The sequence below is a fragment of the Equus przewalskii genome, chromosome 21, assembly GCF_037783145.1.
Source record: "Equus przewalskii isolate Varuska chromosome 21, EquPr2, whole genome shotgun sequence".
NCBI lineage: Eukaryota > Metazoa > Chordata > Mammalia > Perissodactyla > Equidae > Equus > Equus przewalskii.
In genome coordinates, this window is record NC_091851.1 from 4,709,609 (window position 1) to 4,728,380 (window position 18,772).

Sequence of the window (18,772 nt, forward strand, 5' to 3'; positions counted from 1 at the left end):
GTCTTTGTGAGTAAGTGATAGACAAGATGTTACAACAACCTCGTGTTGGTGTGGCTGAAGAAGTGTTGATGGCCCTGCCTCAGGACTCCAACCATCACATTCTGACAACCTAGCCAGGTGGCCTCTACCAGTGTCCTGGGCTACTCCTATGCTCTGGGCAGCAGGGAACTTCCAGGACATTAGGCAATCGACCTTTCTAAAATCATCCATTTGTCTGTTTAGCAAATATTTGTTGAGTACTTATCACTTACAAGACATTTCAGTGACCTCAAAAAGGGTCCAGATGCTTTCTTGGTAACCAAGTAGAGCCTGAATCAATTTGGCGCTTTTTTAGCTTTTGACTGGTAGCAAGAACTTGCTTGAAGGTATGTGGTGCTTTTAATACTTGGTTGCTCATAGAATGAAGCTTCACACAGAGTTTTAGAGCTTCCTTGCCTAGAAGCAGTGGTTCCCAGCCTTGTGCATCAGAATTGTTCAGGAAGCTCCACAAGATGCAGAGTGCCACCCAATCCCCACCTAGATTCTGACCCACCAGGCCTGCGTAGGGCCCCAGCATGTCTATTTTTCTAAGCTCCCCTGTACCCTGAGGACTCTGACCTGCAGGTAGACTTGGGTTGAGGCACTTGGAGCAGCCCCATTGTGATGCTTTGGGCAGCCCTGACCTCCCGTCCCGCCTGCGTGTCTACCCTGGAGTGGAGAGAACATGAGCGAGGACTCCCTGAGGAGCAGCTGGGTCCTCTGCAACCGCTCAGTGTAGTGTCCCCGCCTCATGATTCCACTTTAGAGATGCCCGTATAACCTCCAGGATCAATTATGGATTCTTTTCGGTTCTAGAAACAATCATTTGAATTTCACAGGATATTATTATGAAAAATCTCATAGAGCAGTTTGTCTTATTTATAACAAAAAGTTGGAGGGGGGAGGGGGCGGTATTCCAGTCACTTACACTTCCTGTGAAGGATCCTGGTCATCTTCAAAAAATACTCACCAAATTTTAGGCCATACCATCCAAGACCTTCAGCAGAATTCCAAAAAGATTTCAACTCCCAGTGGTTCCAAAAGGACCATCGCTACAAACAGTGCTCTCCTTGGCCTTTCTTGGCTTTTGCTAGGTGCCATAATTTAAAGAAGGAATACCCTTAAGGTACACCCTGGCCATAGTATAATTCTCTAAGTATTCCAGGAAAAGTGCCGGCGTGTGCTATGTTTGCTGCAGTGGAGAATCTCTCTTGGCGATAAGGCTCAGACATTTGTATATTTTCACTTCTGTGCACATTTGAGCTAGTGCATGGTCCTGTGTATGAGTATAAACTAAACTGAGGCCCCTTTTATTTATTAATAGTTTTGTGTCAAGGGGAACTATTCTCATTTGCTCATCCTTCTGTAAGTGAAAGTGGTTTTAATTACGTTTCATTTTTCAAGTCAAAAAGTGAAGGTCATGGAAATGGAACACACAGTAAACTTCATCCCTGTGTATCTGGTTTACCCAAGGCACAGACTTCTAGTCAGAAAGGTCGTCCCCCCACTTCCAACCACCTTTTTCTATGGATATAGAAGATGCTTCAAGACACTGGCTCACTGGGCTTCCCAGAGGTAGAAAGTGGAGCTCCAGGCAGGAGCTGAGTTTCCTGGGCCCCATTTCTTGATGACACCCCCATTTCACAGCAGTCTCTGTTCTTAACCAGAGCACAGACTGTTTGCTGATAATGTAGTTTCCGTGGTTTTTTGGCTACTGTGAAGATTTCCCTAAGGTCAAGTCTGAAGCCACCCTGACCCTCCTCTCACGGACCGGGCACAACACAGGCCAGGATCTGCCAGCACTGGGGAACGTGTTTTGACTGGAGACGCCCACCTACTTTCCCTACGGGCACAGAAGAGGACACTGGAAGTGACTTTTCTCTATGACTCTGGAAACCACTGGATAATACATCTCTGAAAAGACAAATTGCTCATGTCCTCAGATGTGAAAAATAGACTTTGACGCAAAGAAACAGGAGCAGGCGCAGCTGCACGTGGTGCTGGTGGTAAGCATGGGCAGGCCTGCCACGCTCCAGGAGGTCCCCCTCTGCTCTCTGCACACACACATCCACAGAGTGACTTAGCACTTGCTACAGTTTGGCCAAAATTTTCTATTCATTGTCTCCTGAAAAAAGTTTTATGTTTCAGGAGTTTAAGAGAAAGAAGGTGAAGACACATCAATGTCCTTACAGACCCCAAGGACCACTCTTGAGTGAAGTGGAAAGAGATTTGCTCCCAAAACCGAGGCCAGAGGGTCCTAGGGTGTCGCCCCCTGCATCTCCAACCACATCTTTGCCCTCAGATAACATAACAAGACCAGATGACAACCCAGGGAGTCAGGAGCATTTTAAATAACAGTAATAGTCTCTCTGCCCCAACTATCCTCTCAAATGTGCCTCCTAAACAATCAAACAGCAGCAACAAAACCTGCAGGAACCCTGAGGTGATATTCTTTCTGAGTAATATAAAAGAATTTGCTGGAATTGGAGATTGCTTCTTTTTTGTTGTTAAAATTTTAATTAAAAATACATTTAATACCTAAATTTCCACTGTCTTAAGTTAAATTGGATAAGATGAAAGGCGTGAGAATTTATAACAAGCTGTCATGTTAAGAAATACTAGTCTGGAAGATTCTGCCTCTTACAGAACAAAAGAGAAATTCGGAAGGCCCAGTTAGCCTCTTCCCTTCTGTGCCATGTCAGACATGAAAGACACTGACTAGATTTTTTTTTTTTTTTTGACATTCACACCAAGATATTCCTGCCTCAGATATCAGCGGACATTGTATTTGTGATCAAAAATTCTATTTAAAACATTATTATAGGAAATAAAGGATAAATGAATAGATTCTCTCTGGGACAAGAGTACGCTTCCCTATGTGTCCAGGTGTAATTTTTAATCTTCCACTTATAGGCCCCACCTCCCACCTCTCCCTCTAGCAAAGTGCTTGTTGAGTTTGACAGAGAAGATTTAATACAAAGAGGTCACACTTGTCAGCTTCCCCCTTGACACGAGGTCCTGGGGGTCTGAAAATTGGAGTGCGCCTCTCACCTAGGGTGTGAAGTGGGAAGGGGCTTGCTATTATAGCTCCTGAAAGGATCTTTTTGACTTCGGAAAATAGCCTGGCAAAGAAAAGCTTTTTTCTAAGAATACTGAGGGACTGCATTATGCTCCTCAGATGGTGGAGGTGAGTACTTCTGATCAATATTCCCTGAGAAATGGCCGCTGGGCTAAGTGCAAGCAGAGGGCCTCAGGAACAGGCCTCCCCCAGACCTGCAGAGCACTTGCAGCAAATCTCTCCTGAACAGGCAGACCCAGGGAGGACTGCACATTAACGGCATCATCTTCTCCTCCCTTTAAAAAAGCGTCACCTCATTTTGTCTTCCGTGTTGATAGCTGATTATGGGACCAGTAGAAACAATTGTTTCTGTAGCCTTCCTTCAGGGAAATCTTGGCATCTTCACTTTAGGCACCAGGAAAAGTGAACTCCTGGAACCCTTTCAACCTGAAGAAGAGAGCACAATGCTGCGAGGGAAACTCAAAACAGTAGCTTCTCTTAGTCAAAGAGGATTGAGTTACTAATCGCCATTGAGATGTTAATGAAGCAGCCAAAGTATGGATGTGTTCTTTACACCAGGTACTCTATACTTTTCTTTCTTCTAGAACTAATGATCTGCCCCCATTCCACACCCCCTCACCAGATTGACAAGAGATTATTCGAAAGAATATTTTTCTACCCTTCTCTCCAAATTAATGCAAACACACACAAAGATACAGCGTTTTCTGTTTTACAGAAATAGCATCATACAATACACATTGTTCTATAACTTCATTTTTGAACTTAAAATCTGTCATGGGCATCCCCCTCTGATTTGTCCTTTTTAATAGTTGCGTGTTATTCCTTAATATAGATGTACCTTTCTTTACTCAACCCATCTGTGGACATTCTGATGGTTTCCAAGGTTTGTTATAACAAATGCCCCCGCAGCGAGCACCATCACACCTATAGCCTGACGTCACACTGCTTTTATTTATGTGAGATAAATTCCTAAAATGAAATTACTGAGGCAGAGAGTTTATGTAATTTTAGCCCTAATAGACTATTTGATCTCTTCAGAATTCAACAAAGTCAGCTTTTGAGGTCTATAAAAAAAGTAAAGTTGGGATCCATGTTTTCCCATGTTTCTTCAGAGGAACTCACTAAATTACCCATCAGCTTAAGAAACGAAATGTTTTTAAAGGAGAGCCCTGGGTAAAAGGCAAGATTTCAGACTGGGTAAAGGGGGCGTTCATAGGCTGAAGAAAGGCCGCCATCCAGCTGGCCCATGGCACACAATTCTTTTCATGATAGCATTCAGAAGAATTTCCTGGTTTTGAAGAAATTTCTGAACATACTAACATAACTGCATCAAAATAAACCATAAGTCCACCTTTTCCTGTAGATGGAGAAGAACATGGCGTTGGGAATCAGATAGCACTGGCTTCAAATTCTGGCTGCACGCTGCCCTTGTGGCCTTTGAGCCCTTGAGTCCCAACCATTCTGTGTCCTCTCCTGTGAGTTAGGGGAACAGCACTGACTGCAGGGGCCACCTCAGAGAGGGTCCCAGCCATCCTCACCTCCTGGTATTCACACCCACACATGGCCCCTCCCCCTGTAATTCAGAAATGACCTGCAGGACCAAGAAAACACAGCAAAAGGGATGGTGTGTGTCTTCCAAGATCATGTCATAAAGGTCTTGCAGATTGTGCCTTGGCCTCTTGGATCACTTGGTCTGGAGAAAGTCAGGCACCATGCGGTCAGGACACTCAAGCAGTGCTGTGGAGACCAACAGCCCTGGGAGGGAACCATCCTGGAAGTGAATCCTCCAGCCCCACTCAAGCCTTCCCTTGACTGCAGCCCCAGGGCACATTTAAGTGGAACTTCATGAGGGACACCAAGCCAGAACCACCCTGCCAGGCTGCTTCTGAATTCCTGACCCACAAAACAATGATACAATAAATGATTATTGTTATCTAAGCCACTAAGTTTTGGGATGACTTGTTACACAGTCATAGTAACTGGGACGTTGACCTAACGGGTGTTTTGAAGATGAGATGAAGACAATGTGCAGACGGCACTTACATGCAGCAGTTCATTATAATAGCACTGTAAATGGCACGATGGGTAAAACGATTATAAACCCTATTTCTCTGGACCCTGACCACATCACTGCGTAGAGAGTGCTGTGCCAGGGAGCCAGAGACCTGGGCTCTGACTTCTCTGTGTCTCAGATGAAGAGCCTTGTAATGGAGGGCAAGGCATTCAACAGTCAGACATGTTCTTCACATCCAGATTAGTGAATTAGAATACTTTCCATGCAGGGTTGATATGAAGACCAAATAGAAAAGTTCACATTGAAGCATTGTGAAAACTAGGCAACACTCTAAAAACATAAGGTATATTCCACTTATCTATTGCTACATAACACATCACCCCAAAACTTAGTGACTTAAAACAACAATCGTTTTCATACTGTCTCTCACGGTTCTGGGGGTGCCAGGGCCCAGCTGGGTTGTTGTCCCTGGGCTCTCTCATGCAGGTGTTCTGAGATGGTGGAAGGGGCTGGTGTCACCTCGGGGGCTCACCTGCCCCCTCATATGTCTGGGATTGATTCTGGCTGTTGACTGAGATCTTGTCTCGAGCTGTCAGCAGAACACCTGCATGTGGCCTCTGTGTGTAGCCTGGGCTTCCCCACAGCGTGGAGTCTGAGACCACCAGGAGAGCCCCAGGCAGAAGCCACAGAGCCTTTTCTAACCTAGTCTCAGAAATCACACAGTGTCACCTCCTCTGCATTTTTCAAGGAACACTCTCAAGGGTCCACTCAGTTTCAAGGGGGGGACACAGACGCCACCTCTCAATGGAAGGCATGTCAAAGAGTTTGCAGGAATGTTTTTGCGGGTTTTTTTTAAGATTTTATTTTTCCTTTTTCTCCCCAAAGCCCCCTGGTACATCATTGTATATTTTCAGTTGTGGGTCCTTCTAGTTGTGGCATGTGGGATGCCGCCTCAACATGGCCTGATGAGTGGTGCCATGTCTGCTCCTGGGATCCGAACCTGCGAAACCCTGTGCCACTGAAGCTGAGCACATGAACTTAACCACTCGGCCACGGGGCGGCCCCTGCAGAAATGTTTTAAGACCTGCCCCAGGCGCCATTAACATTATGTAAAATTTCGAATCAGTATTCTCTCACATCTTGTAGATGGAAGTGATGGGCATCAAAGAACTCAAAAGAACAACGAGTGAGTTCTCACGAGCACTGGACCTGAATAACTCAATCTCAACAACAGGCCAGGTCAGTACTTAGTTGCAGACGGCCAAAAGCACTTTAGCTGGCTGAAGTTGATAAATCATCTATTAGAAGTTCTTGGCTACCTCACAGGCTGCCCAGGAGGGCCAGGCAATCAGGCTTTGGGGCTAAAAGAGCCAGGAACAGCACCTCAATCGCCCTGCCAGACAAGTCCAACTGCAGCCCCCATCAAGGCACTGGGCCTTCACCATGGCCCCCTCTGAGGGACCAATCCCTCTCCACTCCCCTTACCAGTGCTGACCACACCTGGCACCACCTCCTCTGCTCTCTCCTCTGGATTCGTGTTTCGTGGGTGCCTCTGATTAGAGGTTGGGTGCCTCAAATCCAAGTTGTGAGGGCGACCAGACTGTAGGACACTGATCCTTTTCCATTTCCTCACAGCAGAGCCTAGCTGCAAGGGAAGCTGAAAAGCAAGTTTCTGGATTCTGCCTTGGGAAGGCAGGACTCCTCCGATGGGAAATTACCAGAGCATAGGAAAGGTGTTCAAAAGGTGTGGGGTAAGCAGAAAGCATTATAAATGTGTGCCACAAGTAGGTACTACTCCCTCCTCATTTTATCATTGAGGAAACAGAGGCAAAGAGAGGTTACGTAATTCACCCAAGGCCACACAGCTCTTAAGTGGTGGAGACAAGATGATGAAAGCAGTCACATGTGCTCCACACCTCTGGCACCTAACAGCCACAGTATGCTGGGGAAGAGACAGGGTCCCTCTGAGCTCATGACATCCACCCTAGAGGGAAGATAAAGGGAGTGACCTGCCAGCATTATCAGAATCCACTACTTGGAAGCCACAACACTGGCACTCTCTTTGAGGGATAAAACTAAATTTTTTATTGAAACGTTTTCTTAAAAGTGACTCGACTGTAAGTCTCAGATTTGGGGTTTGGGATTGGCCCATCTTCCTCAACATTGGCGTCCCTTTGCCTGCCCTTGTTTGAGACCAAGCAGGGAGTGCTTAATGACCTGTGCTCGGGGATTTTTTTCCTTGTTGTACTCTTGCCGGTTGCCATGGTTCTGGGATGGCCTGTTAACTGGCTTGCAGGTGTAGAATAGTAAGTGATTTCCACAACCAAGTGCTTTTAGAACCGAAGTGGAAGGTAGAGAACTGACGGAAGGCGGCACGGGCACACTAGCTCGAAGAGATGTCTTCACTGCAGTACCACCTGAAACGCCATCATTTACGATGAATTCGTAGGGGTCTCCCTTTTACAGTTTGCATCTGCAGCATGTTCACACAAAGCAAAGGTGCTTCAGAATCTACGAGCTTCCTACTGCAAACGTGCCAGTGCAAGAGCCTTAGTTACAATCGCGGCCTGCTGAATTAACCTGTTTCTCATGAGTACTGGTTATTTGTGTTTGCAGGTTGGGTTGTGTAGAAATAAGAAGTTTCTCGTATGTATAAGATAGGAGATAACTTGAAATGATGCTATACTTGACTCTCTCTCACCCAGGTGGAATTTTCAGGCTATCGTTCTGGAGTCAAATTGCTGAAACACAAATCAGGGGTTTCCATGATTTGGGGTTAGAACTGTATATTTCCTTATACTGTCACATCATGCTCCCTGCTTTGGTAGCCCCTTGTCAACAAGATGGAATCAAGACTCTTGTATTTCACTATCCATTTGAGTTCTCCTGCACTGGCACATTCATCCCTTTAAGGGTTTCTCTCTATGAGCCACTTTCCTTCTTGCTCTCAACTAAATTTCTCCACTTACTGGTCATGTCACCTCTTAGGGCCTTTCATTTCCCCATCTGTTAAATGGGGGTGACCACTACAACCTCGATGAATTTCAGCTGTTAGTACTTTTACAACTCCATCATTAGTTGGGGTTAGTGGTTGCTGGGTAAGACTGTAAGACATAAACTCTTCCCGGGCCAAACTTACTGTCGGTGGCAACACCTGGGAGCACTCTACATATGACCAAGATCTCAAACCCTCCACCAGAGCACATTAAACATCACAGTGCACACAGATCCCGTGGGGATCTTGTCAGAATGCAGATTCTGATAGGTCTGGAATGGCGCCTGCAATTCTGATCTCTAACCAGCTCCCAGGAGATGCTGATGCTACAAGTTCATGGTCCATAGTTTGAGTACCAAGGCTCTAAAAGTTACACGCTGGGAAAGTACAACACGTTCTCCATTGTTGTTGCCATAACTGGGTCAGAAACCTGCCTTAGAAAAGTTTCAAGTAGAGCTTGGGAACTTCTAACCAGAGCTGACTTCTCACAGTTGGATATTGATCTAAATGTCCCAAATGCTCAAATATTTGCACAATTAAAGGAGGTCAGCAGTGGTCAGAAAAGTGCTTGTTACTTTTGAAGTACTATTATTTTTAAACTGATCAATGCTGAATTAAAGTTATCTTCTGTCTTTAACTCAATTTTTAAGCTAATGGTTACGAAAAATCCTTAAAATGTTCGGTTGAACCATACAAAATTGTTGATATTAAACTTTTTATTTTTACCTATAAAAATGGTAATTTCTTACAAGTCAACCTGAGCTGCCATTTCACTCGATGAATTCAGCCATTATTGCAATGAGGAAACACCCTTCACACCAGAAGACAATGTTCCTCTTCCAATTAGATTTCTGCAAGGTTAGAAATTGTATGTATCGCCTATGAGCCGCGATAATCGACAAGACAAACATGAGCAGTTTCAATAAAACCATCTTGGAGGCAGCTTCCTACTCAGTAAACTTTCCAATTTAAACAATCAAGATTTTAAAAGTGGTACCTGAGGTGGTGACACTTGTTAAAATAGTGGTACTCAATTTTGCGATTTTTGAGAACATATACGCTGAGTTGTTGAGTTTGTGGCACTCAACACACAGCTGAACAAAGTACAAGTTCCCGTCTAATCAAGGGCAGGATTAGAAAACATTACTGCGTGACTTCATTACTGCCCAGGGGTGGGCAAACTTTCTCTATAAAGAGCCGTACAGTAAATACTTTACATTCTGTGGGCCATGCAGTCTCTATCTCAATGGCTAAACTCTGCCATTGCAGGATGGAAGCGGCCACAGGGAGTAAGTGAGTGGGCGTGGCTGTGTTACAGTAAAACTTTACTTACAAAGATAGGCTCACGCCTGGTTTTGGCCAGCGGGCCTTAGTTTGCAGACCCCTGGTTTAGCCTTTTCTGTTAAAATGATAGAGATGGTGAAATACTACAATGGTGGCAATAATTCTAGAAACTCAGTATAACCTTGGAAGTTGTAAGATCACTGTTGCTACAACAAACAGATCAAAGTAGTTATAATATGTGTCTAATTTTTTTTTAGTTCTCTTTAGTATGAATTATGAAATTTTAAAAATACAAAAGGGAAAAATCATGATTTTCTCTGTGGTTAACAGAGCAAAAAGTTTTCTGATACAAATCTGAAATCTTAATCATGTAAATGTTTCACTAAAACGATTTAAAACTATAATTGGTGTTTGGTGATTTATCAAGATATTCATGTGAAGACGCCCAGAAGATATCAAGGATAATAATACTGTTCAGAAGAAGCAATAAAGGTCTTCTGTGAAAGAGATGCCTGAAAAAAGAGTGTGTCCCTTTGTGGTGTAAATATTTGATGAGATCTGACATGATTCTGTCCCGATTTGGACACCCAGAGACTGCGATTTGGTTCATCCCCTTCTGTCCCTGACAGTTCTCAGTTTGATCATTTTCATGTACACTATTCCTATCAGCTTCTCCCCTGATAATAACCTTTTTGTGACTCTGTTCTAGAATGGTAAAGGCTGATTTTACATAATACGGTAGCATAGACAGCAATCGAAAAGAACTGCAATCAGTTGGCGTTACAAGATTTTACATGGCAATACTGTACACGTATTCCAGCCTAAGTTCTCCATCCTTTTCTGTTCTTTGTGCTCAGAGGAAATTTTAGCCTAATTTTTTTCCTCCTGTAGAAAGAGCCTTCTCTGAAACCCTTCCATGCACTAACACCTCCTCTGCTTTCTATCAGATTCGACAGACAATAGCCTCTTGGCTCACTCTGTTCATCCTGTCACCATCAGGTGTGACTGTCATCTGGCCGTGGCATTTGAAAAGGGGCATTGCGTCAGGGCTCTGTTCCTGAACAACAGAGATGAAGCAGATGTTTCATTCAAATAAAAGGGCCTTCTTTGATGAGTGAAAGAGGAGAATAATGCATTCAGGGTGAAGTTTCCGCCATCATTATTTCCTCCACACCATGCCTAGTCTACTGCTTCAAACCAAGTAGAAGGAGCAGTGGACACCTGGGTTCTGACGAGGGGAAGGCAGTCCTGGTAAACTATGAATGCAAACTGTGTGGCCAAGCTTCCTATAGATGTTGGTGACACTGCACAGCATGAACATGACATGCTTGAAACACTGGCTGTCAATAATCATGCCTTTGAATGTGCTCTGACTGGCAGTAAACATTCTTTAGGTTTCATTTGAGTGTGGCAAATGTTCTAAGCATGGTTTGTCCCAGTAGCACAGGCTTACATGATGAGCTAAAGAAAAAACATAAGTATGGATGCTTTTGTGGAAATACCACCAGGAAGACCACACAGTATAGAAATCTTCAAACAAGACAAACATGGACATGTTTACCCCACAACCCATCTGCTCACCATATATACTGCCAGAGGAAGCATGCATGTCCCGAACATTCCACTTTCCAGATGCAACAGAATCAGCCCACAATAAAAGTATGTGGTAGACAACTGATGAGAGTTGGGGCTTAAGAGATGAAGGGGTGTGTGTTTGGATTAGTGAAAATATGTTAACTGACTTCAAATCATATGCTCAAATTTGTTCTATGATTCTAAGAAGCACAGGCATTAATGGTGATTAAAAAAAATCGTTATGGACGGTAAATTTGTAAGCCAAGTTGTTTCTCTCACCCGGCCATAAGAAGTCAATTCCCTTCCCTACAAAGGTCCATCACAGGTTCCTTGCTGGTGACACCTCTCATTGAGCTCTGTTGCTTTCGAGACCCAATCTGGCCTATAGTAATTTCCCCCTGCAGCTCCTCATCAGAAATGTCCAAAGAAACAGGATTCATTTGTCTTCAGAAAATCCTCTTGGTTGGGAAATCGCCTTGATGACACTAAAATCTGTAGCTGGTTGTTTGCACAAGACAATGAGATGTTGATGAATCAGTTGAAAATTATTTATGTTTCCCAAGCAGTCTCAGAGGAGGCAGTTCCCTAGTTCTCCCGATGAAAACAAGATTTCCTTATTCATGGAAATCCTTGGGCAGGTAGGTGACGTCTTCTCTCGCCCCTTCTTCCTATAGACTCAGTGTACCTGGCTTCACTTGGGAGCCTTGGCCAACCGAGGTGCTGGGGGATGGCAGGAGGCCCCAGGAGTAGAGCAGGCCTACAGAGGATGGTCTTCCCTCTCTGGGTGCGTAGGAATAGTTTTTTCTCCAAGGGCCACTTGGTGGGAACAACCTTGTGGGCCCCGTGACTAGGTCTCATTTCTGAACTTTTCTCTGTGTTGCTCATGTACCTGTTAAAGACGGTTGCCACTTACAGCCCAGGAGTAACACGTATTCCAGACTTTCTCTGTGAGTATGGGTCACTTAATACTGCAGGTTGGTGATAAAGAAACAATGTTTCTTCAATATATAAGATGAGCTGTAACTTAAAGATGCACTTTATTGCTCTCTCAGCCAGTGGAATTTTCAAGCTATTACTTTCAGGTTATATTGCCAAAACATTAATCAGATGTTTCCCTAATTTAGGATTCGAATCCTAAATGTCTTTAGACCACCATATTGTGCTCAGTGCTTTGGCACTACCTTGGCAATCAAACAGAATCAAGATCCTTGCAGATTGCTCTTCAGAGGGTTCTCTCACACAGGTGTGTTTCCCCGCCTTGTGGGTCTCTCTCTACAATTCAGTTTCCTCCTTTATTTTCTCTAAATCCCACAGCTTGTACCTTTAATTAGCAAACATTACAGGTTTCTCCAGACTTGCCACCAAGAGACTCCAACTTAACCTGGCCCTGTAACAAGCTAACTAGTGACACATACACTATATGGATATATGACATGTGTCTGACTCCACACACTAGGGCCTATTGGCCAGAACATTTCTCTACAAGGCCAAAATGTTCCTTCTGCAAAAACATAGCAAGTTTTTCTCAAAGCCTGCCTGCCACAGGCCAGTGGATTTATAACTAATCTAAAATGCCGTAGACCACCCCCACCCAGAAAGAGGTTTTCTCCTGCTTGTATGAAGAACTCCACTCCCTTTGGGGTCCTTACTGCCTTTCATCTCAGTCGGAAATCCTCCTGAACGTCTCACTGTGTCTCACAGAACCCCATATTCTCTGGTTTGCAGACGAGGAGACAGAGGCCTGTAGGAAGCTGAGGGGCTTGGCCGAGCCTGTTACTAGACCCTTTGCAAGCCATTTGGTGGGTGAAGAATTCCTATGCTGTTACCTTTTCACTAGGATTGCTAAGCGGTCCTTCTGCTTTGTTTTGTTTGAAGGCTTTGTGGATGGCTGTGGGATTAGGTCCAAGGGGATGGAGGGGTAGCTGGTGGGAGGAGGCCGCTGCTCCGGGAAGTCTGCAGTGGAGCAAATGGAGGCAAACGAGAACCGGGGCATCCCATCCTCCTCAGCACTATCTGGGCGCAGACACGCCGGGCCACATCCCCCGGTGACCAGCGTTGCCAGGCCCAACCTTCTGCACCCTGGCCTCTGCGGGGCACCTCATCATACCCATACGTGCCTTTGCGCAGCCAGAGTCCAGCCAGCCTCCAGGCTTCTGCTGTGCTCTGCGGGGTCATCATGGCCTGCTGTCGAGCCTCCGGCCTTGCTGACTGTGCTCATAGGTGACCTTGGAGCGGCTGCCTCCAGCCTGAACCCAGCCACGGCCGGTCCGGGGTCATGTGGAGGCGGAGCACGCGGCGGCCGGGACTCCGCAGAGGCACGTGCGCCTCTGCAGCGCTGGCCTCAGAGTAGCTGACCCAGCTTAATCCGTTTCACTACGACGTTCCCGCTCTGAGGGCTGTAAGAGCCCGGTCTTCTCCGGGTCCCCAGGGAAACGCGCCTCCAGAGGACATTATCAGCTCTGAAGGAAGGGCTACCCCGGCGTGTCTGGCAGCTGTTTCGGCCGCGGGCTCCCTTCGGAACCAGAGTGCTGAGCAGCCTTTGGCTTTCATTACACCACATTTGTGTGGAAGTAGAGAAGTGTGGAGACCGCTGGCAAAAATTAAATCCTTTCCTTTATTTGTTCCCTCTTTTAGCTCCGCCCTCCTTGATCTTGTTAGTTTCCTGACCCCTCACCCCTCCTACCACGAGTCGCTCCCCGCGGGGAGGCTGGGAGTCTGGGCCGGTGTCCGCTGATGGTCCCAAGCCTGGAGCGACCTCGGACGCCCGGGATGTCCTCGGCATCCTTTGCATGTTTATAAAGAAGTGAATCCGTTTCCACTTGGTATCCTATAATAGGAGCCCTTCTGAACTTATTATCCAGGGAAGGTTAACAAAAAAAGAAAAAAGAAAAGAGAAAGAAAGAATCTGCATTGCCTCCTGTGCAATGTCCTAACTCATAGGGCACGACTTTGAAATAAATTGATCAAATTTTTCTATTTTTTCTACACTGTTTAGTTAACTTCAATATACTCCATTTACTATACAATTTCACTTACTACTTCACATAAATGAAATGTTGGTTTCTATTTTAGAAAAGATATATTTGGTCAATCGAAATAAATTTCCACAGGGGACATACGAGCACATTTGCAAACAACCAAATTTTATTCACCCTCGTGAAGGTGGATCTCAGCATTTATGTTTTATGACTATGGAGAGAAAAGCAAAGCCAAACAGCTAACAAGGTACAATGTCTGCAGACAGGCCTCGACTCGTTGTGTGTGGCCAACCATCAGGTTTTTAGGGAAACTTTACCTGGGCACAGCGCATACACTGGCTTCAGGATGAGGGATCCATTAATGTGTGGTGTGACTCAGAGAGAACATTTTAAAAACACTCATATTGTTGTTGCTCAGAGGGAGCAGCCATTAGCCCACACATTTGAGTTTTTCCTTGTTTGATTCAAAGTTTTCAGGACGTTATGGACGCTGCTTTGTCCCTGTGCTTTCACGTTGTGCTGGCACTGAACTTTCGTCTTCCTCTATTTCCCAAACTGGTAAATGTGTGGTCATTGGCGATAAAAGGCGACACGCAATTTGTCCCAGAGGCAACTTACCTGTAGTGGCTTCTCCTTCTTTATTACTGAGTCTGTTTCAAGACCCTCACAGAGGGAGAAATATGTGTTCCTGACAGCTGAGCCTTTTACCCTCTCCCACAGGAAGCTTAGCTTCCAAATCTGAAAATGATCTCTTTCGTCAATTTTTCCTTGCAAGTTTCTGGTGGACTGCCCCTCCCACCCTCATTCCAGCCATTGCCTTTCCAGACGCAGCCCCTTACTGCGCAGATTCCAACATCTCTTTGCTGGGCAAAAATTAGAAATATAGTGGGCTTCAGGAAAAAAGTAGCAAAAACAGATCAAAAAAGGAAGGGAATGTGCAATTATGGTGTTTAACACAGCTCCATAATCAACTGTTTCAAAGACGGAGGAAAAGGATTCAAAATACTAACTGGTGAGCATCAGAATTGTTCTTCTAAGAGCTGAGTGACACATAACGGAAAACATTGTAATTACCTGTTGTTACATTTAATACCCCAAACAGATGGTGTTCCATTTCTTCCCCCAAAATGGATTGCTCACCTGACTGGAAAATCATTTCTGAGACCCTACCCCAAAGCCAGTTGCTTAATTTCAGTTGCATCCAAGTGTGAATTGGTTTGCTTCCCTTACTTTGGAAGTCTGACCATAAAATCATTTCTTTCCTCCAGTTGATACTTAAGGATCAAAAACTACCTGCTTAATTTACTTCCGGAATTACTGTTACAGAGCCCCAGATCATCAGGGAACGAAGTCGCCGCTAAATTAAAGCAGTGTCCCCACATCTTGGTTGAAAGGATGGATTCTTGTGGAGACTTCTCTAGATTTCTCCGAGAAACATCAGCACAGCTTTCTTTCTAACCCCACCTTCCGGTACATTCCTGAGGACCTTGAACAGGCCTTCAGCTCCAGGCAGCATTTTGAGGCTACACCCTCGAACCGTCAGAAGTGCAGAACCTAGCAGTGCGGGCTGAGCTCTAAAAACACACGGTCTAGTGATGGTGGCCGGGTTTTTTCCTTAGTAAAAAAATAAAGGGACATTTGAGAAATCATGGGAAGCTCTATTTTAAATTCTTGCTGAAACCACGTGATGCAGAAATAAATCCACCTTACTTTGACTTTGAAAATATTTTATTTGAATAGTAAATAGTTATACAGTTGAAACAGTTCTATTGAAGCTTTCTATAAATAGCTAACAATTAAGAAAATAATGTATGTAGAAAAGAGATTGCATTTAAAAGTAAGAGCTGTCAGTTGTACAGGGCCTCAGGGCCCTCCAAGCAGAATAAAATGGTAGGTTGTCTGTAATTCGCTCAGATAGGTATAAAAGTTAAAACTTTTAGCAGATCCCTTTAGAAAAAGGCTCTCTTCTAAAATGCACAGTGAAATGTCAAGAGTGGCAGGGGAAAAAAGCTCACCAAAAAAAAAAAAAGATCTGCAATCAAATAATATCATAATCTTCATAATTAATATAAATAAATAAAGAATAAATAACAATTACTCATAAATCAACATATACATTTAGAAGGAACTCATATAGCCCTACCTCAACAAAGATGATCAAACCAAAAAGGCTTACATGAAATATTGAGGCAGTTTCTACAGCATCTTCTGAAAATCCCTCCCCCCCCCCCAGAAAAACAATCCCAAACAGACAACAGTTCAAGGCATTTGTGGCTATGCTAAAGAAAACTCTTTTTTAAGCAATTTGATTTGTTCACATACAAAAAGGTAAAGCCAGACTCCAGCAGTTCACAAGCCATAATAAAGCTAATCGTGTGGGAAGTTCAATTTACAGCCTGTGAAATATAAAGGCATTTCTTCCTCAAGATTCACCCAAAACAACCCGTACGCTACAGACACAGAGAGCAGAGATTGGTAGGCGAGAGCAAACCGCGCTTCTAGACCATGAACACAGCGAATACTAGCAAGAAAAACAGCTCTCCTCGCCAAGGGGAGGCTTCCAACCACGAGACAAACGCGTACAGCTCTTCTCCCTTGTACAGAAAGAGATTGGCTCCTGTTGCGCCAAGAGGGGAAGGGGACGTAACGCAAATGGCGGGGTGGGGGGGTGGGTGTCCAAAAGGAGTCACAACGAGAGGATCGGGGTTACCGTCACGCCACACCGAGAGAAGCGGAGACAACACTTTCACCGGGGGTGGGCGCCCCCGGCGCGGACGCGGGTTCGGGGCGCGCTCTTTTCGTGGGTCTCCAAGCGAAGGCACAGTTCGGGGGACCGGGGTGGAGGGCGCGCTCTAGCAGGCCGGACGCACGGGCACCTGCAGGAGGATCACCTGTCTGTTCTCGGACGGGTGGCACTTGTTGATGTGCCGCGTGAGGCCAGGCGAGCTGTAGAAGGTGGCCGGGCAGTACTTGCAGGGGAACACCTGGGCGGCGTGCAGCAGGCGCAGGTGGCGCTCCTGGGCGCCCTTGCTGGGGAAGGTCTCCCCGCACACTGGGCACAGGTGGCATTCGGCGGACGCACTCAGGCCCAGCACGCCGGCAGCCTCGCCGTCGCCGGCCGCCTCCTGGGGCGCCTTCTCGTCGGGCCCGGGGTACAAGGCCAGTAGGTCCTCGGCCGGAGACGCAGGCGGCGCGCCCTTGGCCTGCAGCGCCTGGTGGTGCGCCAGCAGGTGCTTGCGCAGATAGGCCTGGCGGCGGAACTTCTTGGCGCAGTGGTGGCACTCGTAGAGCCCGTCCTCAGAGCCCGACTCGGACACGCCGCCGGGGCTCGGCGTGTCGCGGTCGCTGCCGCCGCCTGTCGCCTCCCGCGCCTCAGCCCTGGCAGCGGTTTCGGGCTCCGACGCGCGGGTGGCGGCGGGCGCAGGCCGCGGTTTGTGCCAGCGGCGGTGCGAGGCCAGGTTGGCCGGGCAGCTGAAGACCTTGGCGCACTCGGGGCAGCGGTACTCCACGCGCACGATGCGCGAGCACTTGTGCTGCGCTAGCGCGAACGGGTCGGCGTACTCCTCCTTGCAGAGCTGGCAGATGAACTCGCCCAACGGCCGCGCCGCGCCCCCCGCACGGCCCCGCGGAGCCTCCACCGGGCCCTCCTTGATCTTGAGCCCCAGCACAGGCGACGTGGTCACCTCGTCTTCGAAGTGCAGCTTGCGGATGGCTTTGGGCTTCTTGGCGCTCGGGGCCTTGGCTACCTTGGCGGGCGGCTCGGCAGCAGCAGCGGCGGCGGGGGGCGCGGGCCGCTTGCCCGGGGGCCGCAGGGCAGCGGCCGGAGGCAGCGGGGGGCCCGGCCCTGGGCCGCGGGCTGCCTCGGCGCCCGCTGAGAACGCCGTGCCCATCTTGAGCTCGGCGGGCGCGAAGAGCAGTGGGTCGCCGCCGCAGGTGCCGCTGCCGCTGCCGCCCGCGCCGCTGGCACCGCCACCGGCGCCGCCACCTCCGAGCAGAGCGGCGGGCGTGGGGAAGGACTCTGCCGAGACCGGCGAGCCGAGGTTGAAGCTGCGCTCGAAGTACTTGTGCTTCTCGTGCTCGCGACTCACGGGCCGCGTGGGGCTGTAGAGCGGGGCGGGGTGCGCAGCCTCGGGGTTGCCGAAGTGCGCGGCCCGCGGGCCCGGCGGGGGTGGCGGCGGGCCCGGCGCGCAGGCCAGCGCGGCTGCGAGCGCCGCATGGGCACGCTCGGTGGGCGGCGGCGGTGGCGGTGGCGGCGGCAGCGGTCCGGGCCCGGGGCTCGGCGCCGGGGGCGAGGCGCGGGCGCCCCCGCAGCCCGGCGAGAGCAGTAGCGCGCGGTCGCCGTCCTCGCCGCTGCGGACCCGGTAGGACACGGGCGTGGACTTCTTGCTGCGCTTCACCAGGAAGCCGCGGGGCATGTTGGCGCGGAGCGAGGGCAAGGCACTGGCTCGGTCCCACCTCCGCGCTCGGCCCCGGCGGCCCTCAGTGCCCCCGGCCCATGGCCCGTGAGCAGCGACTGCGGAACTCGCGTGGCGGCGGCTCAGCCGGCCCCTGCGCCCTGCTCGCGCGTCCCTGTCCCCGGGCGCAGGAGCCGCTCCCTTTTAACAGGGGGAGGGGGCCATTGTTCTCGCCTCCCGCTTCCCCCAGAGCCAATCAGCGCGCCCGCAGGTCCTCCGCCTAGTAGGGTGGGAGGGCGGCGGGGCGGCAAAAAGGGGGCCGGGACTCGGGGGTCGCCCGGTAGGTGCGGCAGATGTACCTGAGGGCGCGGGGCCCCCGCGCGCGCCCCTCCGCCGCCCCGCCCGGCGCCACCGCCCCGCCCGGCCCAGGCACAC

At 48.2% G+C, this 18,772-nt stretch overlaps 1 protein-coding gene across 1 annotated transcript; it reads right to left on the minus strand.

The window, feature by feature from the left end:
* Window positions 1-15,653: 15,653 nt before the first annotated feature.
* On the minus strand, window positions 15,654-18,539 carry INSM1 (INSM transcriptional repressor 1). The gene has a single exon (XM_070588747.1). It carries the CDS (start codon window positions 18,356-18,358, stop codon window positions 16,796-16,798), a length of 1,563 nt encoding a protein of 520 aa, XP_070444848.1. The 5' UTR covers window positions 18,359-18,539; the 3' UTR covers window positions 15,654-16,795.
* Between the last annotated feature and the right edge of the window lie 233 nt (window positions 18,540-18,772).